At 36.0% G+C, this 22,916-nt stretch overlaps 2 protein-coding genes and 1 pseudogene across 4 annotated transcripts; 2 read left to right on the forward strand and 1 right to left on the reverse strand.

Moving 5' to 3' along the window:
- Positions 1–5,020: 5,020 nt before the first annotated feature.
- Positions 5,021–12,252, reverse strand: LOC103984005 (serine/arginine-rich splicing factor SC35). 3 transcript variants are annotated; one of them, XM_065108092.1, is made up of 8 exons: positions 12,081–12,252; positions 11,917–11,995; positions 11,759–11,838; positions 11,551–11,617; positions 7,618–7,689; positions 5,603–5,815; positions 5,360–5,519; positions 5,021–5,264 (listed from the first exon to the last, which is right to left on the reverse strand). In XM_065108092.1, the coding sequence occupies exons 1-8, from the start codon at positions 12,154–12,156 to the stop codon at positions 5,259–5,261; spliced, it is 753 nt and encodes a 250-aa protein (XP_064964164.1). In that variant the 5' UTR covers positions 12,157–12,252; the 3' UTR covers positions 5,021–5,258. The 3 variants fall into 3 exon arrangements, with proteins under 3 accessions (XP_064964164.1, XP_064964163.1, XP_009399669.2); XM_065108091.1 differs by having other exon boundaries at positions 5,360–5,534; positions 11,551–11,613; positions 11,755–11,838; positions 12,081–12,251; XM_009401394.3 differs by having other exon boundaries at positions 5,360–5,534; positions 12,081–12,249.
- A 6,468-nt stretch (positions 12,253–18,720) lies between these two features.
- LOC103984353 (uncharacterized) lies at positions 18,721–20,020 on the forward strand (annotated as a pseudogene).
- Positions 20,021–20,088: 68 nt separating this feature from the next.
- Positions 20,089–22,470, forward strand: LOC103984006 (uncharacterized). The gene is made up of 2 exons (XM_009401396.3): positions 20,089–20,955; positions 21,901–22,470. Exons 1-2 carry the CDS (start codon positions 20,154–20,156, stop codon positions 22,245–22,247), a joined length of 1,149 nt encoding a protein of 382 aa, XP_009399671.2. The 5' UTR covers positions 20,089–20,153; the 3' UTR covers positions 22,248–22,470.
- Positions 22,471–22,916: the final 446 nt, after the last annotated feature.

A 22,916-nucleotide genomic window follows, 5' to 3' on the forward strand; every position in this document is an offset into this window, starting at 1 on the left:
AAAGGGAGGCAGTCGCTGTCGGCTTCTTTCTATTGGGACTCCCGCGGGCTAAATAAGCCCATATCGCATGGCCCATTAGATATGGATCGACATCTAGTCCAAATAATATTCCGAGGATCTCCACGAATATATCTCCAAAATTTCGTAATTTACAAATATATTAATTAATTTTTAGCATATAATATATATATATATATATATATATATATATATATATATATATATACGTAGTCTCTCTTATATGTTTTACTATATTTAAAGTATATCCATATATTTTATACTTTTATGCTCAAACCAATAACTAATATATTACATGTAACATTCTATTCCTAGTCACACTCATATCTTATATACGTAAGTAAAATAGGATATCATTTTTTAGTTCTTTTATTATTATTAATAGGCATATAATGGAATAATATATAATCTTAAAAGTAAAACATATTAATTTACTAAGTAAAATGACAAGATTTCCCTTATACATAGTGATTTTGATGTGTATACATAATTATAATATTTAATCAAAAGAAAAATATACCCGCACAAATGCTTACACGTCATCATTCACACATCATCGTAATGGAATAATATATCAAAGCCACCTCTTCTGATTAGTACTACTAATATTAGTTTTGATATTTTGATTGTTATCAGTATAAATCACCACTCATTTCGTTTTTCTTAAACGAATTTCATGATCTTACTTCAGTTCTCTCTTTTTTTTTTTTATCCTTCCTAAATTATCAATCAGGAACATTTTTATTAATTTCTTCTATTCCAATGGATTCTTTTTCAATAATTATTGTTTAACCATCTGGATTGGTTCTACTTATGTCAAACACAAATCTCACATATTTTGCTTTACCTTTTGAATTAATTCTACTTTCTTCATCCACTAAAGAAGATACATGGAATGAGGTTAAGGAATTAACAATACAATTCGATGATGATTTGATTTGTATGGAATCTTTGGTAGATGTAATTAAATCATTCATAATTATATATGAATAGAATCTTTTTATTATTCCACGATATGATCTGTTCAGAAAAGAATGACAGATCATAAAAGAATGATACACTTTTGTTATTTGATCTTTTTTCCAAGTATATCTAGAGCAAGAGATATCTTTGCATTTTACACACTATTTTTAAATTGATTATATTTTAAATATTGCAATGATTGTTTCCACCTCTTATAATTGAAAAGAAAAGGTACAATAGAATTTTAAAATTCAAAGTGATTTTTTTTAAAAAAATTCTTTTCTTTAGGTCTTCCTAATTCATAAGTATTTTGATAGATATTGTTGATAGATATCGAGATAAGAATCTTTATAAATTGGACTATCTCAATGGCATGTGTTTAAAGTGAAAGTAAAATTTATAATTTGTTGTTTCCTTTCCATTGACTCGGAGCTTTTCCATTTTATCTATTTTATTTAGATCCTCTTTTTCTTTCGAATAAAAGGGAAAGTCTTCTTCATCACATCCCTCTTATCCCCTAATTAAAAAAAAAATCAAAATTGCTCCTCAAAGAGTATTTTTATTTTTGGTTGTTATTAATAATAATTAATAAAAAATTAAATATTTTTACGTATATTAATGCAAGAGGTAGCTTGTAAACATACATATATATATGTATATATATGTATGTATATATTTATATATATATATATGTATATATATATATACATATATATATATATGTATATATATATATATAAATATATACATACATATATATATACATATATATGTATGTATATATGTATATGTATGTATGTATGTATGTATGTATGTATGTATGTATAAGATCCCCCCTTTTCGTTTTTCCCAACGAAAACCCCTTAATTAAGAAAAAGATCATCATTTTAGGTTTTTCTAAAACAACTCCTGTTTTGATTTTCTTCAAACAATACCCCCTAATTTAATAAAAAGGAACCTAAATTGCTCCTCAAAAAATAGAGTTCTTTTCATGCTCATTATAGTGTTTTGATCTTTTACAGTATTTTTAACTTTAACTTGTTATCATGTTTTTGGCCACTATAATAAAAAATTATAAATTATATTTGAAACATTATAATCGAATTAAATTAAATTAAAAATACTCAAAATTATTTGTTATATCATACGATAATTTAAATATATATTTATAATAATATAATGAATAATATTACCCAAATAGGAATCAAATAATGATTTGTTATAGTGTGTTGGTCACTATAATAAAAACACTGTAAAAATTAAATGAAAATACTTTAAATGACCTAAATGGACTCATAATCAAGTCAACTATAATCCTAAAAATAAGGTATCACAATAATATATGAGCAATGACAGTCACAAAAGAATAATATGATGTTGCTTATAATGTTTTTCAATAGCTTTATAATATTTTTAATACCTAGTAAAAATATTGTAAACATTACTAAAAATAATGTAAATGAGTAAAATAAAAACATTATAACGGTTCAAAATTGGTGAAAATTTTGATAAAAAAATTGAGTTTTTTTTAAATTAGGAATACTATTTAAGAAAAATTAAAGGAGACATTGTTTGAGAAAAAGTCGAAATAAGGATTTTTTTTAATATCATTAGACTTCCGATGATAGGAAGATATCAAATTTGTTTATAAATCTAAAAACAGATTTACAATTCATACCATAAAAAAAAATTATATTAAAGCATCAAGAAAGTCGATGCTTGCTGTAATAACTTTACATTTGGAACGAACATGTGGGGTTATTTTTATTTGAATGAGGTGCATGAAATAATTTGGAAAAGCCCTGTTTTTGAACTTTTCCTGACGGATGTCACTTTTTTTTTAATATATTTTTCAAATAGCATCCCTGTTTGTTATAATGGTAAAATATTTCTTAACAGAGTAATGAATGCATCTATGAAACTGATCCATACAATAAATCAGTTCAATCCCCAATATATAACATATACACTATCAGTTATGTTTCTTTTTAATAGGTTTTTTTTTTTTTTTCATCTCCATAGAAACGCTATAAATCTGTTCAAAAACATTCTAATTAAGGTAAATTGTATCAACAATCAATAGAAACCAACTCATATACAAAAATATAATTTTAAATAATTATCACTATTAGTTTAGCTCATAATATATACAATTTTGAAATAAATTGTATAAAAAAATTCAAAACTAAAAATATTATGACTAAACAATTGGACTTGTTCACCGCATGGAACAATCCACCAAAAAGAGTGGGAGTTGCTATTGTAATTCGTTAGGAATTTTTTTAGAAATATAAAAAATAAAAAACCTATTTAAAAAAATCAAAAAAGAATAATTTTTTTTTCAAAAAATTCACACAAAAATCCTTTCACCCAATCAAGAGGAATGCTTGTATATTGGATTAGACAATTTCAGACATCTCAAGTGTCTACAAATGAGTCTCATGGTCTCTACAAAATTTTTACTCTCTGATATAAAAAGTTGCAAAAGTCAAGACCGGTTAATGTGGTTGCCTAATAATCAACACCGCTTCTTGTGGTCATTATTGAAACACAGAGAGAGAGAGAGAGAGGAATACCACATAAATGCAATTAGCCCAAATAGCATGAGCACCAATCAAACTACTACCACTCCAGAAGTGTGTTAAACTTCAATAAAATGTACGTGTTTAGTGCATTGGCTCTCAATAAATCGTATCACCTGACAAACTTGATTGCAGATATCACACAATGCAATTCCTAAGCAAAGTAAGTCTAGAACAATTCCAACATGTGAATGCACATGATGGCCTGAAGAAACAAATGAAAAGCGTCGACAAAGCACTGATGACAAGAAATGTCACAAGAGGCACTCATGTGAATCTTTGTGACTAGGTCACCTGCATCAGTCCACCAAATGACAAGTTGCTTAACTATTTGAGTGACAACAAATGGCAAAACACATTTGTATACCTTACGCACAAGGAACTCATACAAATAAAGATACAAGGATCAATTGATTCAGAAACTGGAATGGATTGAGCTCAACGTTAGTTGTAGGCTTATACACAAAAGAAAAAGGTTCACACCAATAAGAAAAGTTTCACTGGAGAATATATAGCAACCGCCAGCAGCAGCAGTTAATCAAGGCCAACCGATAGATACAGATTCCTGCAGCTACAAGATCAGCATTCTTCCACTCGACAGCTACAGTCAATCTACACTAGCATAATATAGAACAATCGAATCCAGATAAAAAATCTTAGCAAGTAAGAAAATTGAAAGAGACATTAAACCTTCATAGCTTGTTGCAGCCATGGGAAACAAGGCATATGTTTGTTCCAAATTATGACTGAGGCACATCTCTGATCCATGCCATAAGTCTAAAGTTGTTGAAGCTGCGCTTTGACGATCAAAAGGCCTACAAGTCAAACCATATGAGCAAAAGGTAGGCACATGTTAGAAGCACAAATTGCTTCCGTAGTGGTGTGGGAAGTAAAACAATCCTTGGCCCCTGGCAAGGATGGTGCAGCATCACATCCAAGTGTCGCTGGAAATCTACTTCTTCCGAAAACATCAGCATATGTTAATTGAAACAAGAAATGGCATGGTCATGAGACTCATGACTGCTAACACCACTTTTAAGTGCTAAAAAGATTAAAAACAAATAAGTTGTTATAATTAGAACATGTTCAAATCATAGGGTCAATGACGTTAAACAAACATCTAGCATAAGTCTTACCATCTCACAGGCCTAAAAATGTATCTTAGGAAACATGATATAGTGCATACTGGAACCCACTTCTAGCTTCCGTTATGCTGGGACAGCAAAATGACACCACGGGCATCAACCAAACATCATTCAATCATCAAGTGGACTCAACAGCACCATCAACATCACCATCACCATCAAAAAACCATCAAGATTGACGAACAAGGATCACCGGGCACAACATCAGCAAGGAAATATCCTTCTGATTTCATCTCGCCACAGGCCACATCAGCACTTTCACGAACAGATAACTAGAAAATGCACAATGCAGTCTATCATAAGTTGCAACAATTATCAGAGAACCAGTCCAGAATAAAAGCATAGAAAAAGGATAGTATCACGTTACATAACGAACAAAATCACTCTGTAACGAAAACTGTTAAAGTCCAAAACTAGTTTTACACCACTACCAAGACATTTTAGAAGCTAGTATTAAGTCTAGTAAAGCACAAAACATTCAACCTTAACAGGAGCCCAGTAAACCAAAATAGGAACAGCGATAAGCATCCTCCCAGGCATAAGTTGCACATCAATCCTGTAAGATAACATTTTAGATTAACCATATAATTGTACGAAAGATCATTATGCATTCAGCAAAAGAAAGTGAACAAACATGCAACAAATAACAACCTCATTTGGGCTACGAGGAGATGGACTCCTGGAATTTGCACCACGATCTTGGGGTGAAACGTTTCTTGAAGGTGGGGAACGTACAGAATGGCTACCTTTATTGGGGCTTGAGGGAGGAGTCCGATGGGGTGTCAGGCTCCTTTCAGGACTAGGAATATGCCTAATTGGTGAAGCACTACAATTTAAAGATAGGTTACTTGAAGCTGCACGATACATCAATAACAGGTAGGTACATAATGCTACCTGTCATATGAGACGCTCCTACTCCTTCGATCATCTCTGCCACGGCCTCCATAATAATCAAGACTACCGCTGCGGCTTCGACTTCGACTTTGGCTTCTGCTTCGGCGGCGGTGATCTCTTTCCCGATCATGGTATCTGTCACTTTCATATCTCCCTCTGCTTCGACTATGGCTTCGCCTCCTATAATCCTTCTCGCGATAATCATCTCTATACCTGATACAATTTCATACATGACATTAATCAAGGCTCATCTGGATGCTAAGATCAAGAATGGAGAGCTTGGCAAGTTGACTTGGCCAATCCACCAAATCACATGATTTTAAAAGCTAGGTCTAAAAGAAAAATCTAACTCAGGCATAAAAAAAGAGCTTGAAATGGTTGGAGTTAAACGATATGTTGAGTCATAGACTTAGCCATGTTAGCCCACTTTCTCAGACATGGGTATAACTTATACACCTGAATCAATCTGAGTCATGATCAAGAAAGGGTCATGGCCTGTAGGTTGCTTTAAGAAGAAAACAGGAAACTCATACATATTTGTGGGTTGCCATACCTTTTAGATGCTGCTGACAATAGAACAACAGAAGGCAAATTTTGGAGGGCTTATCGCTCCCTTTTCTGTTCTGTAATTACCATGATATATACAGAGAAGGCATAAAAACAAAGCACGAAGAGAACAGAGAAAATGGAAAACAAACATTACGGATAGGAACCATCCACCAGCTTAAGCTGAGGTTAGTAGCTTTCTCTTCCCTTGTCCCTCAACTTCCTTTTTGTCACTCTTTCTTGTTTCCCCTTGCTTCTTCTTTCTTCTTTGTTTTCTGCAGGGACCATCCTTGCAGAAGAGTTGCTGTGTTTTTCTATTTACTTTTTCTATTTTTTATGTTTTGTCATGCTCTGAAAGTTAAATCAGATATATACACCATGTTGGCTCATGTTGTTTCACTGTATTTTTTTAGTATTTGATGAATTTTTTGTTTCATAGCGGGCTTCTTATTTGACTACAGGTATAATCATTGACCACCAGATTTTAGTTCAATTTGTTGCTTTTGTAACTTGAACTAACCGGGGCTAAATCTGCAGGATTGATTTTATGAGATGTACATATACAGTTTTGGCAGGTTTCTTTCGAAAAAGTGGTGACTCAGCTGACACAACATTGGCAAAGATGGCATATACATTAATATCATTAGAAGGTGAGAATGGTGTGAACATAGTAAACAAGTTATAGAACTTAAAACCAGACTGGCTCATTAATCAGTACTCACAATTCTACTAGTTCAAAATTCAATATATCATCTCTTGCTAGATCCAGACACCCTAAAATGTTGGAACAAAGCACATCATAGGCCTCAGATTATTCCTTCTGATTCTTGTTTATCAATCATTAAACTTCAAGACACCAATTATTATACAGAATCAGGTGGAATGTAATGACCATATATCAACAAGGCTGAATGAGTCATGATTAACCTGGTCCTTAATACTACATGCATTTAACCAGGTCCATTATAAATTTTTTATCATATAATTACCACATGTAGTTTCAGAATGACCATTGGAAAAACAAGAGTTCCCTAAGCTTGAAATAAGTTTCTGCTGATTATTCGTTTTTCCTTCCATATGTGGATTGAAGAGCCTATTAGTCATAGGTATTAACCACATACAAGAGATGCACCTACATATTAATCAATATTCTATGACACAAATATTTACATTCAACTAGAAGCACTTACACAACATAATGAGTACCATCATAGTAAGCTTATTAAACACTAATTCATATAGATAATATTGCAAGTCCATCATTATCATGTCATGGCAACACCAGTTATGCATGATGCCATCTCCTAGGCACTTGATGATAAATCTACTTAAAACTTCAACAAAAGTGTCACCTTTTCCATTATTGTACGGATCAAAGTTATTGTTCAAAAAGGAAGAAGCCACACAAACATAGACAAACTATCAAGGAGATCTCAGAAAAGCCATTTTTGTTCTTCATGATGCCTTACCTATGCCGAGGGCTGCGACTTCTTGACCTTCCCCTTGTCTTTGGGATTGCTTCCACAATTCTTCCTTTCTGACTGCAGTAAAAGACAAACAACATAACATGCAACAATGAAAAGTATCATATGATGAGTAGAAACTGAACATATCATAACATATACAAATGATCAGTTGCATATATAGAAATTTATATTGCACTCCAAAAGGTGATGTGATAGACAAGATCAGCAAAACCATAATAAGTTTGTATAAATCCGACAAAATGTGGAGCAACAAAGCACACACCAGTAACATCATCACTTATGGATCATGTCAGTCATATTGATAATATTATCTTGGTTAATGAATTCAACAATATTTTCAACTCAACCAGCTAGCTTAGACTATGGCCAGCAGTGAGCTAGTTTGGGCCTAAGAAATTAACTTTTTCAGATAGCAAAGTCCCAAATTTCATTATTAAAACAAGGCAAAAATGAGGAGTTATAAATAATTTTGCATATCCACCTTAAATGTTTATTAAACATTACGCCTCTAAACAAGTGGCTGCTTCAGTTTAATAGGAGGTAGAACCCTCTAAAGCACTAACAACTGACAATTGCTCCATCAATCTTATGATTGTATTGCAAAAAAGAAAGGCAGCATATATATATATATATATATATATATATATATATAAAATTTTTCTAGAATTTATCCAATATATAATCCTACTACAACTTATCCAATATTTTTCGAGAATTCTCTAACTGTTATAGTGCTGAAAAAAATCCAAAATTAGTCCTTGCCTCTGTCCTGCTACTGCTACTCATACTTCCAGGTCCAGCTGAACCCCTAGACCCTTCGCTGTGCCAACAAACTTGCACTTGTGCAGCAAAGGGAGGCATCCAGATCCCATTAGGCTTTCAAGTGTTAGTGCCTGTTGATGCAATTTGGGTAAGTATCAGAAATTGGAAACTTCAAATGTTGTGTGGGGCTGTTGAGCCCTGTTTTTAGACCAAATAGGACTTGTCAGCTCCACATTCTCGTTAGGATAGGCCTCAAAACACTTTCCTTCCCCGCTTATTCTGGGTGAACTCGGACCTGTCACCGTTTCTCAGTGCAATTAGCATTTGCAACCAAACCAATAAAGCAATCCAATCTGACTAGCCGAATTGGTGTGGCACAATGGATGGTCAAATGAATTGGTGTGGCACTGTGGTTACTAATACTGCATTGACAAGAAAGAGGTTCCACATCTCATAACCAGGTCTATTTAAGAAAAATATAACTGTTAAAGTAAACTAATTCAAACTGTTCTGTAAGTTTAACATGTTAGGATCTTAATGGCACTAAAACGAAAAGGGTGAATTAGTACAATAACGTTTTTAATTGATTTTAAAACTAGATCAATAAATCAACACGTTTCAGAAACTTGATTAATCAAGTTAAAGTTGCAAGTAAATATAATACAAGTAAAGAGCAAGTAAAAAGAGACAAACCAATTTATAGTGGTTCAATCTTCCCGACCTACGTCCACTCTCGATTTATTTTTTCTCGAGACCATCGGTTTTCAGTATCGATCTTCTTTCCAATGGACGAAGATCAACGACCCTTATTACAACTTTCTCCTTTTTCAAGCTGAGGAGATAACTCACACTCTCTTTTTACAACACCTTTTTTTTCTCAGATATAAATGCTTCATCAGCCAAACTTGAGTGAGATATTTATAAGTCCCAAAAGACTTCAAAAATGAGTCAAAAAATTCAAATCCCTAAAATTTCGAGACACGAGGATACTACCACCGACATTGGATAATACTACCACTACAACTAGGTGGCTCTGGCGATACTACCACCGACCTAGACGGTACTACTGTCGGTATAAGCGATACCACTACCGAAAACGCCGACAAAACAAAACAATGCTTTTCGACTGACCCAGACAGTACTACCGCCTAAGCCTGATAATACCATCACCCAAGCCTGGCTTAGACCACCGATTTAACCATCTAACAGGCACAATTCAGCCCTGGCTTATGCCTAATGGCTTCCTTAACAAGTTGAGATAGTTTTGACCCAATACCAACTAAAATTAACCTATAATGACATCGATCAAGACTTTGATAAATCAATCATGCATACAACACATTTAAGAAACTTTCGACACGTTGTACGCGCTTTCAACATGTCGTCGAAACCTCCGACACATCGTTCTTTCCCTCAACATATCGCCCTTTTCAATTATATGTCGACTTTCTCATGACATCCAATCTTCCGACGCAATATCCGATCCTTCCTGCACAATGCCCAAACCTATAGCATGCAGTCCGATCTCCAACACATCGACCAATCCTTCAACTTAACGTCCAATTTTCGACATGACTATTTTTCAATGCAACGTCCGACTCTCTAGCATCACTTATCTCAGAAACATATTTAGTCCGATAAATTCATCAATTAGTTTTATAATCAAAATCCAAGATTCAACATAACAAACTTCCTTAACCCATATTAAACATATAATATCTTTGATTTCTTAATGATGATATCCTGAATTCTCCACAATCATATTCTATTTCAATATTTTGGTATTCTCTTTTCCAATCATATTATATATATATATATATATATATATATATATATATATATATATATCTCACAAATTTGGCATTCAACTATCTCAATTTAAGTGAAACCTATGTGCAGAGTCATAGAATAGAACGAATGTTTATTGTAAGAACATTTTCTTATTTCATTTAAAACATCAATTTATACAAGTTGCACTTTGGGCTCAAGCTATTCAAGTCAGTGCTCTCACTCGAATATCCACCTTAATAATAGCCGCCATGATCTATAAGTCACATATTCTTTGTAATAATGCTCTTTTTCTTAAAGCACCAAGAAACCCAAAAAGCATAACTGTGGCGACTATACTCAAATTAGGTTTTCATGGTGCAAGATAATGAATTACCTAAGAGAACCAAAAGCATATTCAAGCAACCATCCTAGAAGGCTTAACATATACATTGTTCAATACTCTACAACTGAATGGGCCTCAAGGCTTCCCAAACTCTACTCAACTGGCTCCTTAGTCAAAACACTTTTCTAAAATGAAGTAACGTAGGAGAAAGGATATAGCTTGAGTGCATAAACTCATCTCCTATGGTAGGTCACAGAAAAGCAGTGCTAAAGAGACTCAGGTTGAAGTCCTTTGGATATCATGTAGTTATTTAAATCAGAAACGATCAGAAAATTATCTTTATTGTAGTTTAAAGATATTGTGTCCATGGGATCAAATAATGAAATAACATAAAAAGTACATAATGGTTTTGAACATAGTTCCTCGAAAGTACACAATAAAAAATATCCGAAGTTCTAAGCACTTCTAATCCAATTGAATCACTGTCACTGTTCTTTCGTATAGCATTGTGTATATTCTCAAACCACTCAAGATAGTTATGTACCAATTAACCAGACATGCATTAGTAAGTATGCTATTATTACAACCAAAGAAGAAAGAAAAGCATAAGGAAAAAAGAAAACAAAGATTAAGATCAAAATATATGATGCATCCCACTCCAACAAATCTGTAATTAGGTTAGATAACTCAAACAAAAGACAACCTGCCTCAGTACCAAGATCAGATCTATATTTAACAGATTAATAGGTCAGAAGACAACCAAATTTAAGAAAAAGGCCTCTCTTTTACAGAGTTGGAGCTTTAAAGATAATAAATAGAATACAATAAGAAGTTGGAGCTTTAAAGATAATAAATAGAATATAATAAGATGGTAAATAGTGAAAAAGAAGCAACCACGGCATTCAAAGGGTTCCAACCATCTAATTTGATTTATCCTTCTTTTTCTTGTACAGTGTAAGTGGCAAAGACGGACTTCAAAGAAACTAAGCTAGCTAACACCATCTAATTTGATTTATCACGACAAATGCAGAATAACTTACATGCGCTCAGCGTTGGGTCCATATTTTGCAAACTGAACCATAATATTTCGTCCATCCACGTTCCTCCCTAAAAGATCAAAAAAGATTAAAGCAGAAACAAAAGAAGTTTCAGCTTTGACATATTAAGGAAACAAACCTTAATTCACATCATCATCAAGCACACTTTATAAGAAAAAGGAAAGAAAGAAATTAAGTAGGAGAAACTTGCCGTCAAGCCTATCAACAGCCTTCTGTGCCTCATCCGCATACTTATACCTCACGAAAGCGAACCCCCGCGACTCCCCAGTCCTTTAAATCCTCAATAAACAAAATGATCAACGATTGCAAAAAGACTCGCAAATCCCACAAAGGATAAACAACGCTCACCTCCGGTCCCTCGGAATGAAAACGTCAACCACTTTCCCGTACCGGTCAAAGAGTGGGAAGAGATCATCCGCCGTGGTTCCTAGCGATCCAAGAATGGACACGTCAGTGGTAGATATAGATCAAAAGCAGAGAGATGGCGAGGGAATTAAATGGGAGGTGCTTACGGAAGCTGATGTTGAGAACGAGAAGGGAGTAGGTGTCCTTGATGTCCGGCGGTCCCGATCTCCCGAAGTGCGACATGGCCGTCGACGACGAGAGAAAGATCTGGAGTCTAGGGATAGGGTTTCCAAGGGGAGAAGTCGAGACGGCTTTCGAAACTGGGGAAAGGATATAAAAGGGAAAAAAGTGGCGGACAATTTATAGCGCAATACAAACGGGACAAAATAAAAAACGCAGGTCCGGTTCTCGCATTGTTGATCCGAACCCGACGGTCGATTCGAGCCAATACTATGTACAATACTTCCAAATACGTGTATTTTTTATCAAAAAATTATATATCATTTAATAAACTAAAAATAATAATATCCCAGTGTCTAACTCAGTTAACTCTAAAAAAAAAAAAACAAGTAATTTTTCAGAAAAAACTTATTGATAGAGAAAATAATGAAGTATTACACCGTTGATTATCCAATCGGAGACTATCACCTAGGCAATGATATAAGCAAAAAAACTCACATCGTTCTCCTGTGATCATCGACACAAGAGCACGATGCTTTGACCCCTACCCATCTCAGACGCTTACATGAGCTAGTCGAATGGTGCATTGATTTACGACAATAAAGCTCATCCCCTTTTGTTTTCTTTTTTTGGGTCGTCTATGGTAAGTGACTTGTCACTCCCCATCAACAATGATTTCGTGAAGGCTCGCATGCCTAACTGTAAAGGAGATTAATCTTAGGCGACATAGCATAGGTTCATTTTTCCTTGTTTTCGGACTCTTGGCACCAGGGATCATCCCTTGTTTATCCCAAGCAGACTTCAGCCTTGAAAAATGGCACTCATGCAATTGTCCTTCGTAGAGGGTGTGCCCACCACCAATCAATCTCGCTCTATCAATCGCTCGGGTATACAAACTAATCCTCAAAGCTCAAAAGTAAGAGGAGCATCTCTACTATTACCACCTCCCAATTAATTTTACCATTGGAGGGGTCGAATCGAGAATATCTCTCGATGCTAACCACTTGTGTAGGGACCTCGGTAAGGCTAAAGCGCACCTCAAAATGATGTCAAATCTATCTCTAGCAAATAAGCATCATCTTGAGATCGTACCAACCAAATCTACCTCCCACTCCAACCTCCTCTCGTGATCTCTCGTGAGCTCCTTGAATAAGCTTGTGTCTTTGGAATCAAACCATGTCGACTCCACGGTATCAAGTCAATAACACATCTCATTTAAAAAATTCTTAATTAACGTTAATATTATTCTTATATTCATCTCGTTGATCGTTGCCTCCATGCCATCAGTCCCAATCCTATAGTTTCCATCCCATCATCATCGTTGTCTTTGTCATTACCTCGAAGAAAGAGACTACGAGCAATGATACGGATGCACAGAGACTATATATATATATATATATATATATATATATATATATATATATATATATATATATATATATATATATATATATATATATATATATATATATATATATAATCAACGTAACCAACTCCACCCTCACCGGTAGTATCCATTAAGTCATCATAATTTAATTTAAGCCGATCAAAATGTAATTTAGATCATTTAATAAAAATATGATTCTGCAATAAGTAAGTATATAAATGTTGAACAAAATGGAAGAGTATAATTGTAATTACGTATAACACGAGAGAGGGAGTATTATCCTTATTATTAAAAATAAATTTATGAATGAACCACAAATAAAAACCAATTAAAGCACGAAGAAACAAATGTGCAATAGTAATCACCAAATGATATCTCCTTTGCTAAAGCCCAAATCCCTTATGCCGTGGGTTCAGTAATCACCCATAATTTTCTCCCTTAACATAAATTAATTATCATAAATAATATATTATATTATTTTAAATTATTATTATTATTTATTTATTATATATTTATAATTATGTAAATAACTAAAATTATTTTTTATTCATATAAATAAGATAAAATTTTATCAATCAATTAAATTATTAATTAATTTATTTTAATATAATTTTTAGAAAATAAATAGTTTGAATTCTATTTTTTCTATGAATCGTAAGAAATAAATATTATGTTTCAATCTTATAAAAATAAATAAAAAATAAAATATTACTTACCTTTCAAGTTTCAAGGATATCTCCTCCGTCATTATTCCTCACTAAGCTTTATAATAACGAGAGGATTAAGGGAAGAATTCTCCCGGTGATCCTTATTAGAGAATCCACAATGAGAGGTAAGATCTTATATTATTTTTAATCAATTTTGATTCATATTTTAAAATGATATTAGAAGTATTTTAATTTTATGATACCTAATAATATTTTAATTTTAAAATTTTATGATTAATAAATAATAATTAATTTATGATGTTAGAATGATTATTTGATTTATTATGGTATCTTAAGCTTTAATAAATTTTAAGATTAAATAAATTATTTAAACTTCTTAATTTTAAATTAATATAATAGTTTTAATTTATTTAATTAGATATAATTATGTTTCAAGAATCATGCATAAATTTTTATGATTTAATTAGTTTTAAATTTAAGATCATCAATTTAAATTGATTAATTCATGGATTTAAGTTACTCTCTAATAATCTAAAATATTAAAATTTAATTTAATAAGAGGAGTCTAATTAGGGTGAGTTAAGTTAATTGATCAAACTAGCCCATATAGCTAAATACCACATAGCACATGTAACGAAGTATAACCCAACCCATGAGATCAAATATAGTCCAACTTATATGATTATACATGACTTAACTTATGTAACCAAGTATGATCCAAACTATGTAGTTAAGCATGATTCAACCAATGTGATCATGTACGATTCAATTCAAGTAGCTAAGTATAACCCAACCCATATACCCGAGTACAACTTAGCATATGCAGTAAAGTATTATCCAACTCATGTGGTTAAGTATGACTCAACTTATGTGGTTAGGTGAGATGCAGCGTATGTGACAATATATGATAAAACTCATGTGCTCAGATATGACCCAACCTATATGACAAAATAAGAGTAAGCTCATATAACAAAGTACAATCAACTCATATTGCTAAGCATGATCCAACCTGTGTGATCAGGTACAATCCTATGGTTAAGCACAACTAAACTCATGTATCTATATATGATCAAACCTACGAGTTAAGCACAACCTAATTTAGTAGTAATGCTTAACCTAGCTCATGAAGCTAGACTCGCTTAGCTATGCGATTGGCATTAGATATATTATTGTATCTTTATCTAGCCCATTGTACCTTACCCAATATGATACTTAGACATGTATTTGTGGCACACGTAATCTAATTTTATTTTATTAATTTTATTTTATTTTATTGGTTTGAGCTCGTCAATTGACTTAATCAGACATGTTTGATTGATTCAAGTCGGTTTAAAGTGATTCTAAACCAACTTGGGTACTTTAAACCTACTTAACTTAATTAAAATCAATCAGATTTAAATTAAACTAGTGTAAGGTGATTCTAAGCTTATGCTATTAGGATATATGGTTGGTTTCATTAAGTCCTAATTGAATTGAATTTAATGTAAGACAATTGAGCTATTTCAATTAAGATTTTGGTTGATTTAGAACTTTTAAGAGATTGATGCAACGTATCTTTATCAATTGACGAACTTAATAGCTTTATTTAAAAGTATCATTTAAATATTATTATTATTATTATTTATTTTTTTCTAAATTTATTATATTGATGTAATTGTTATCATATAATATACATGGCTATGCTAGTGGTCTATATTAGAGGTGTAACATATTAAAAGAGTTACAAGCTCATCATAATGGAGTCATCGATGAATATAGTTTAGTAGATCATATATTTAGTATATTCTTTATAATATTTTATACATTATTTCTTAGAATACATGAATGGGTGAATGTAATGAATGATTATGATTGATTATATATCTTTACCTAGCTAGGTAAAGCGATTTGCTTTGAAGATTAATAGGTTATTAGATGTGATGATCAGATAATTCATCCATCCGCTATTAGGAGGAATATATCCCATGAAATAAGCTTCTCTATTCGCTATGAAATACATCTTTGTTATTTAACTATTATGCATGTCATTGAGATGACTAATGCATAATTTTATTTATTACATAAGAATTATTATTATATTTTTGATACATGAGTTTAATAATAAATTGATATGTTATTATTTTATATTAAATTATTGAGATATATTATAAATTTTAAAATTATTTTTATGAATTTTCGAAGGTTCTTACCAACATATGTAGTTGTTGATGTGTTTTTACCTTATATTTATTTTTAGAATAATCTACTATTTTATAGCAGATCTAAGACTCGCATAGAAGAAAATTTTTTGCCACATATAATAAATTTTTTTTATTATTGTAAAAATAAGGATTTATATTTAAAATAAAAACTATATAAAAATTATAAATATTAAAAATAAAAAAATAATTTATTTTAAAAAACTAATTCGTAACCATTTAATGAAAGAAAAAAAATCCTATATAAAGAAAAAGCTCATCGAAAAATATATGTCTCGAGTATTTTGTTCTTGAGTATTATGGACAAATTATTTAGATTATTATATCGTCGCAATCTCTTTATTGCTAAAAATTATATCAAATTTTTATAATTATAAAATCATAATAAATCACTTTATTTTTAGTAACGTTGTCTACTAACAAAAGATAACAAAAGAGATGATACTATATATAATAAGTTATATGATTAAGGTTTATTTTAGCCCATGTGATTATCATCATAGATCTCTTAAGTATTTATGATTTACTTATGTCTAAAATAATCTTTATATTTAAAAAAACATAGTATATAAGTTCTTCTCGTCAAGTATGAGTTAATAGACGTTAGAGTTTGCTTACGTGACATACTGACTCATAATAAATCATTAATATATTAACACGTGTAATTTAAATTTAAAAAATGTTTGAGGTTCATTTTAGCCCTTATAGTTTTAGTCATGAAGCTCTTAAGCTCTTATGATTTACTTATGTCTAAAATAACTCATATATTTTTAGAAACATAATATATAAACTCCTCTCATCAAATATGAGTTAACAGACACTAATGTCTGCTTATGTGATATGTTGATTCATAATAAACCATTAATATATTGACACATGTAATTTAAGTTTAAAAAAAACTGAGACTAACATCAATGGTGAGAGGAGGCGTCATCATGAAAGCAACCACTAGTAGCAACACCGAGTCACTGTTGCCCAACAGGGCATCATATGCACATAACCTCTCTTGCGCTAACAGCGAGCTCAATAGCTTCTTTCAATCCAGTCTCATGTGGATGTGCGTCGACCAGTCCAATGCTAAGTATACAGTGGTCTCCTGGTCCCTCTTCCTCCTCATAAGCATATTTGTCCCCATTATCTCTTACTCTATCCTCTCTTGTGCCCCTACCTACCCTGCATATGACATGGTGGTCCAACTTTCCCTCACCTTCGCCTTCTACCTCTCATACTTTTGCCTCTTCATAGGAGAGGTAGCTTACAAGGTATGGTGATACTCATCAGGATCGGAGCGAGTGTCGTTCGCGGTGGTGGGTAGTGCCATGGTGGGTGATGTGGTGGCACGCTCCTTTGAGCTAGTGAGCTGGATCTATCGGATGCCACTCGTCAGCTCTATGGCTCATGCCACCATGTCGCCCACCACTGCGCTGCCCACCATCGCGAACGATACTCGCTTCGATCCTGATGAGTACTACCGTACGTTGTAAGCCACCTCCCGTACGAAGCATTATTTCACGAAGACGAAGAACAAGTGAAAAGAAGCGCTAGATGCCGTAACGACAAACGAAGGCGGAGAGAGCGGTAGGAGAGGCCGAAGACAAATGTGAGGGAGAGCTAGACCATCATGTCATAAGCACGATGAGTGGAGGCGTAGGAGAGGACGGAGTGGAAGGCAGTGGGGATGAAGATGTCGAGGATGAGGAAGAGGAACCAAGAGACCTCTACGTGTCTAGCATCAAATTGGTCGACGCATATCCACCTGAGACAGGACTAGAAGCTATTGAGCTCATCGTTAGTGTGGGAGAGGCTAAGTGCGTATGATACTCTGATAAGCAACAATGACTTAGTGCTATTATTGGTAGATGTCTTAGTTTTTTTTTAAATTTAAATTACATGTGTTACTATATTAATGATTTATTGTGAGTCAACATACCATGTAAGCAGACTCTAACGTAACGTTTGTTAACTTAGACTCGATAGTAAGAGCTTATATGTTATGTTTTTGAAAATCTAAATATTATTTTAGGCACAAGTAAATCATAAGGGTTTAAGAGGTCCATAGCTAAAATCATAAGAGCTAAAATAGATCTTAATTCTTTTTTAAATTTAAATTATATATTATTATATTAATAATTTATTATAATTTAATATGTCACATATACTTTTATATCTATTAATTCACAATAGGAACTAATATGTTACGTTTTTTTAAATATAAGGATTCTTAAACTACTTTAGCTTAACACCTATACAATCTTAAACCTAAATTATAATAAATTACATACTTGGTACAAACTTAATGGGTAAAAGAGTCATTTCACCTTCTCTATCGTTTCCTAATGCCCGGCTGGGTCCGGCCGTCTACGTTTGCGAGCGGTGCGGCAGCGCGTCGGCTGCCCAAGGTGGGAAGTACGGGGGTGCAGATGCAGGACGATGTGGCGTTGGCGTCGCGGAGGAGGATGAGGGGGAAGGGGGAGGGGGGAGGAGAAGAGGTGGACGAGGACGAGGAAGACGAGGAAGCGGAGGATGGCGTCGATGAGGAAGGGGAGAACCAGGTGGTGCCGTGGTCGATGACGCCGCCAACGGTGGCGAGCTCAACGAGCAGTCGGGGGGTGACTCCTCATTTTCTTCCTCAACACCCAAACAAAACCCAAGAAAACAAAAAGCAAGCAGCCATCTTTATAGAGAAGAGCGGAGCCAAGCCAGGCAACATGCTCCTTCCCCACCTCATCACCTCCCTCCATCTCTCCACCGCGGCGGCACCCGGCGCCTACGAGGTGCTGCGCTCCCACGGCCTCCCCATCGCGCTGCTGCCCAAGGGGGTGAGGGAGTTCGAGGTGGACGGCGGCGCCCGATTCCGAGCCGGGCTCGACGCGCCCCCTGCACCACCAAGTTCGAGAGCGAGGTTCGCTACAATGCCACCCTCGCCAGCACCATCTCCCCGGGCCAGATCGCCGCCCTCTCCGGCGTCTCCGCCCAGGACCTCTTCCTCTGGTTCCCCTCCTCGCCATCGGTCTCGACGACAACGCGTCCGGCATCATCCACTTTGACGTTGGCGTCGTCAATAAGCGCCTCCCCCTCTCCCTCTTCGAGTTCCCGCCCGACTGCACCCCCTCCCCTCTTCCCCTCAGGTGCGCTTTCGTCTGTGCATCCTCAACGGCAATTCCTATGCAAATGACCAACTTGAGTCTATTGGGCAATCTCCAGTACAAACTCGATCAAGATGTTGATAGAAAGGCTGCTACTTGAGATGGAAGAGTGCATCAGATCTCCTGTCTTCCTGAGTCAATGTCAGATGGATCGGAGTAAGGAACTCGATCAAACGCGCCGCCACACCGCTCGCAGGAGGAGATGGCCGGGCCCGGCCTGGCGCGAGGAAACGGGAGAGAAGGTGAAATGACCATTCTGCCGATCAGTTTTGGGCCATTCGGCACGTGATATCACGTGCAGCGTCTTTCGTCAGTTCAACATACGCGCTGTTATCAGGTTCAACTACAGAAATAATCTATAATTAGCCCGACTTATGGGGGAGACTTGAATACGTGCACTCGATTACACGTTTCGTGTTGGTCGCGGTAGCGACTCGATGGTATCGTAACGTCCATGGTTTTCGTATGCTAACAATGTGGGGTCCCTTCGGTTGATGAGTACTCACTTACACGCTTCTTCCCACGTAGTTTTCATACGCTAAAAGTATAGGGTCCCACACTTTTTCCCAAAGTGTACAGATGGGAATTACTCACGCAAAACCGCCTTGCCCTTCGTTCTTATAATCGATAGGAGGAGGAGGGGAATCGTCGATCATCCCAAATGGCAGACGGCGGCGACTGCAAGGCGCAGAACGGAACCTTCATGGAAACACTAAACGACGCCGCCGCCTTCTTCCTGCCCTCCAAACTCCTCCACTCCCTCAGCGACGTCCTGCCCTTCCTCCAATATCCCGGCGGTGGCCAGCTCCTCCGCCTCCTCCGCCGTTTCCTCCTCTCTGCCTTCCACGTCCTCCTCTATCTCCTCTCCTTCCTCCTCTTCCACCTTCCATCTCCTCCTCATCCCCCTCCGCCTCATCCTCTCGCCGCCTCCGGCTTCGCCGTGGCCCCTCTGGCCGATGGCTCTCGCGCTGGGCGCGGCCTCTCGCGCGTGCTCTTCGCCGTCGCGCACGTCCCGGTCGCCTCCCGCAAGTACGACTTCGTCCGCTCCCTCGCCGAGCGCATCCTCGACGACAACCTCCGCGCAACCGGCGGCGCGGACCTCCAGACCCTCAACCGCACCGCCCTCTCCGCCGCGTTCGCGAGGACGCTCCACGGCCTCGAGGAGGCCTTGGCCGCAGAGGCGGCGTCGGCGAGCGGGGTCCGGTCGGGGGGGCGAATCATGGGGGTGTTGAAATCGAGGTTGAGAGCGTGGGCGGCGGGGAGGGTGGTTCCGCCAGCGGGAGAGGAAGGGGCGGGCGGATCGGCTGAGAAGCTGGCGGCGGAGGCGATGTGGCTGGGGCAGAAGATGGCGGAGAACGGGGCGGCCGCGGAGGCAGTGGCCATGTGGGGGACGGCGTCGAGGCTCGCGGGTCTCGCCGTCGTCGCCGAGCCTCGGCTGCAGGTGGCCATCGTCCGGGTGTGTGGTGAGAATTCTCTCATGTCTTCTCGTTTGTCTTCATCTGTTCTGGCAATACTGCTACTCGTTTGGCAGTTGCTCTGCCTTGCTATTGGTAGTAGCTACGGAGCCCACCAATGATCCGCCTGTGGGTCCAATGCTGCTTCCAATGACGGGCAGGTGAGTGCGCAAGTTGTTTTGAATATGATTTCGTTGATCACGACGGTGTTCTCGAGCCTAATTAGGTTGCTTGTGATGTAGCCAACGCTGCATATGGTGTCCGCCATGAAAGGGCTAAGGGACAACGACTGCTGCAGTCTAAACAATTGGATGTCCTTCCATTGATTTGGTTTCATACGGACAAAAGCTACATTTTTGTTGTCCTTTTAGCAGTCAACAAAAATGCTAGATATTTGTTTCATATGAATACAAATATACTGGTCTTTATCAACATTTTATTGAATTAAATTATACTCGCAGCCGACCCAGCAGTCCCTGGAATGGAAATAGCTGCTTCTCTTTGCACTTTAGATACTATTTGAATTTGAGATGTAATCTTTCTTGTTTCCATCCCACTTTTTGGTTGATACCTTGATTAGGAATCAGAAAGTAGTGGCAGATAGAAGAACTGCTAGATGCTTTCTTTTTCTCCTGGCAACATCTTGGTCAAAGTCTGCAAACCTGCATAGGTTTTTGTTTCCTTTGGGTCATTTCTTACAATAACACCGATAATAAGTTGTAATTTTTTTCGACTATTTAGAGTCGGTTATATGAATTATCAAAGCAAGATTAACTAGACTTCTTTTTATTATTTATTTTCTATCTTCATACTACTATTCTTCAGCTCACTTTCCCCAACTCAACAATTGGCACATCATTTGCAGTTTCGCTGTTGCGAGAAAATAAGTAAAGCCTTTTGAAAGTGAATTGATGTATATACTGGACCTTTTGCTAATAGGACATTATACTGCAGCATTCATGTTCATTCATGCCAGCTCCAAGCAACTGGAAGAAGAGTGTGGAGCGGAAAAGGGAGAAACAAGTTTAGCAAGCCATCAAATATCAATGTTGAAGTCATGGCTGCCATTGCTTTGTTGTGCATGCAGTGGTGTAGACGCCCCAATACTAAGCAGTAAGGAGAGAGCAGAGATGGTGAGTTTGCTCGGAGATATGATTGGGAAGTTTAATTGGGACCAGCAAGAGGAGGTATTGTCGCTCTGGCTTTATCACTTCACTAATTGTCCTGATTCTGACTGGCCTAATCTGGAATCCTGCTACATACGTTGGTACTTAGAATCTCAAGAGCTCTTTCTGAAATGACATATAGTTTGCCTGTGTCAAATCGAATAATAATAGGTATATGTTTGCTGCTTGCTGGTGCTTCTACGGAGGAGCCAAATCCAATTACCACTATACGGTTACAGTCAGTCATCTGGTATATCGGTATACAATTTAATGTACTACGATGGAAAATAGATGTAAACCAAGTAAATTGGGTATACTTTGATGTATAAATGAAATAAAGAAAAGTTTTTCATAATTACTTTATTGAGTGTTGATTACTTCTGCAAGTAGCTTACCTCAAGGCTCGGGTCACTTCTGCTGGGCCTATCATGTTTGTTGAATTAGCAAGATTTCACATGTTGTTATAAGAAAATCATGTTGTATAGTGGTTTCTTTCTCAAAGAAGGAATTAGATTATAAACTTCGATGCGAAGTTTAAAATCTCGATTTGAAGCATGGCATCAGTGTGCCGGACAGTATTCTGACCCATACCACCCGGTATGAAGTAGTTGTATCAATGGCTTTGTGATTCTTGAATCATATTTAAAGCGGAATTCAGTTTTAGCTTACTTAGCAAATGCTGTTTTCATTAAGGTGGGTTTCACATGTTTGCTGTTTTAGAATAGAATCAAGTTATAGAATGCATGTTGCAGAGACCACATCAAAGAATATTAGGCTTACTCAAACTATAGAGCTTCTTCAATA

This window comes from Musa acuminata, chromosome BXJ2-5 (assembly GCF_036884655.1).
Source record: "Musa acuminata AAA Group cultivar baxijiao chromosome BXJ2-5, Cavendish_Baxijiao_AAA, whole genome shotgun sequence".
Classification (NCBI taxonomy): Eukaryota; Viridiplantae; Streptophyta; class Magnoliopsida; order Zingiberales; family Musaceae; genus Musa; species Musa acuminata.

What these genes read in the sequence shown, in the direction of transcription:
- LOC103984005 (XM_065108091.1), bottom strand. Translation starts at nt 12,156, where the DNA reads ATGTCGCACTTCGGGAGATCGGGACCGCCGGACATCAAGGACACCTAC. An exon ending in TTCATTCCGAGGGACCGGAG is followed by an intron (nt 11,839 to 11,916) that starts GTGAGCGTTGTT and finishes GAGGATTTAAAG; the next exon opens with GACTGGGGAGTCGCGGGGGT. An exon ending in GGACCCAACGCTGAGCGCAT is followed by an intron (nt 7,690 to 11,550) that starts GTAAGTTATTCT and finishes CTTTTACTGCAG; the next exon opens with TCAGAAAGGAAGAATTGTGG.
- LOC103984006 (XM_009401396.3), top strand. Translation starts at nt 20,154, where the DNA reads ATGGCAGACGGCGGCGACTGCAAGGCGCAGAACGGAACCTTCATGGAA. An exon ending in GGCCATCGTCCGGGTGTGTG is followed by an intron (nt 20,956 to 21,900) that starts GTGAGAATTCTC and finishes ATTATACTGCAG; the next exon opens with CATTCATGTTCATTCATGCC.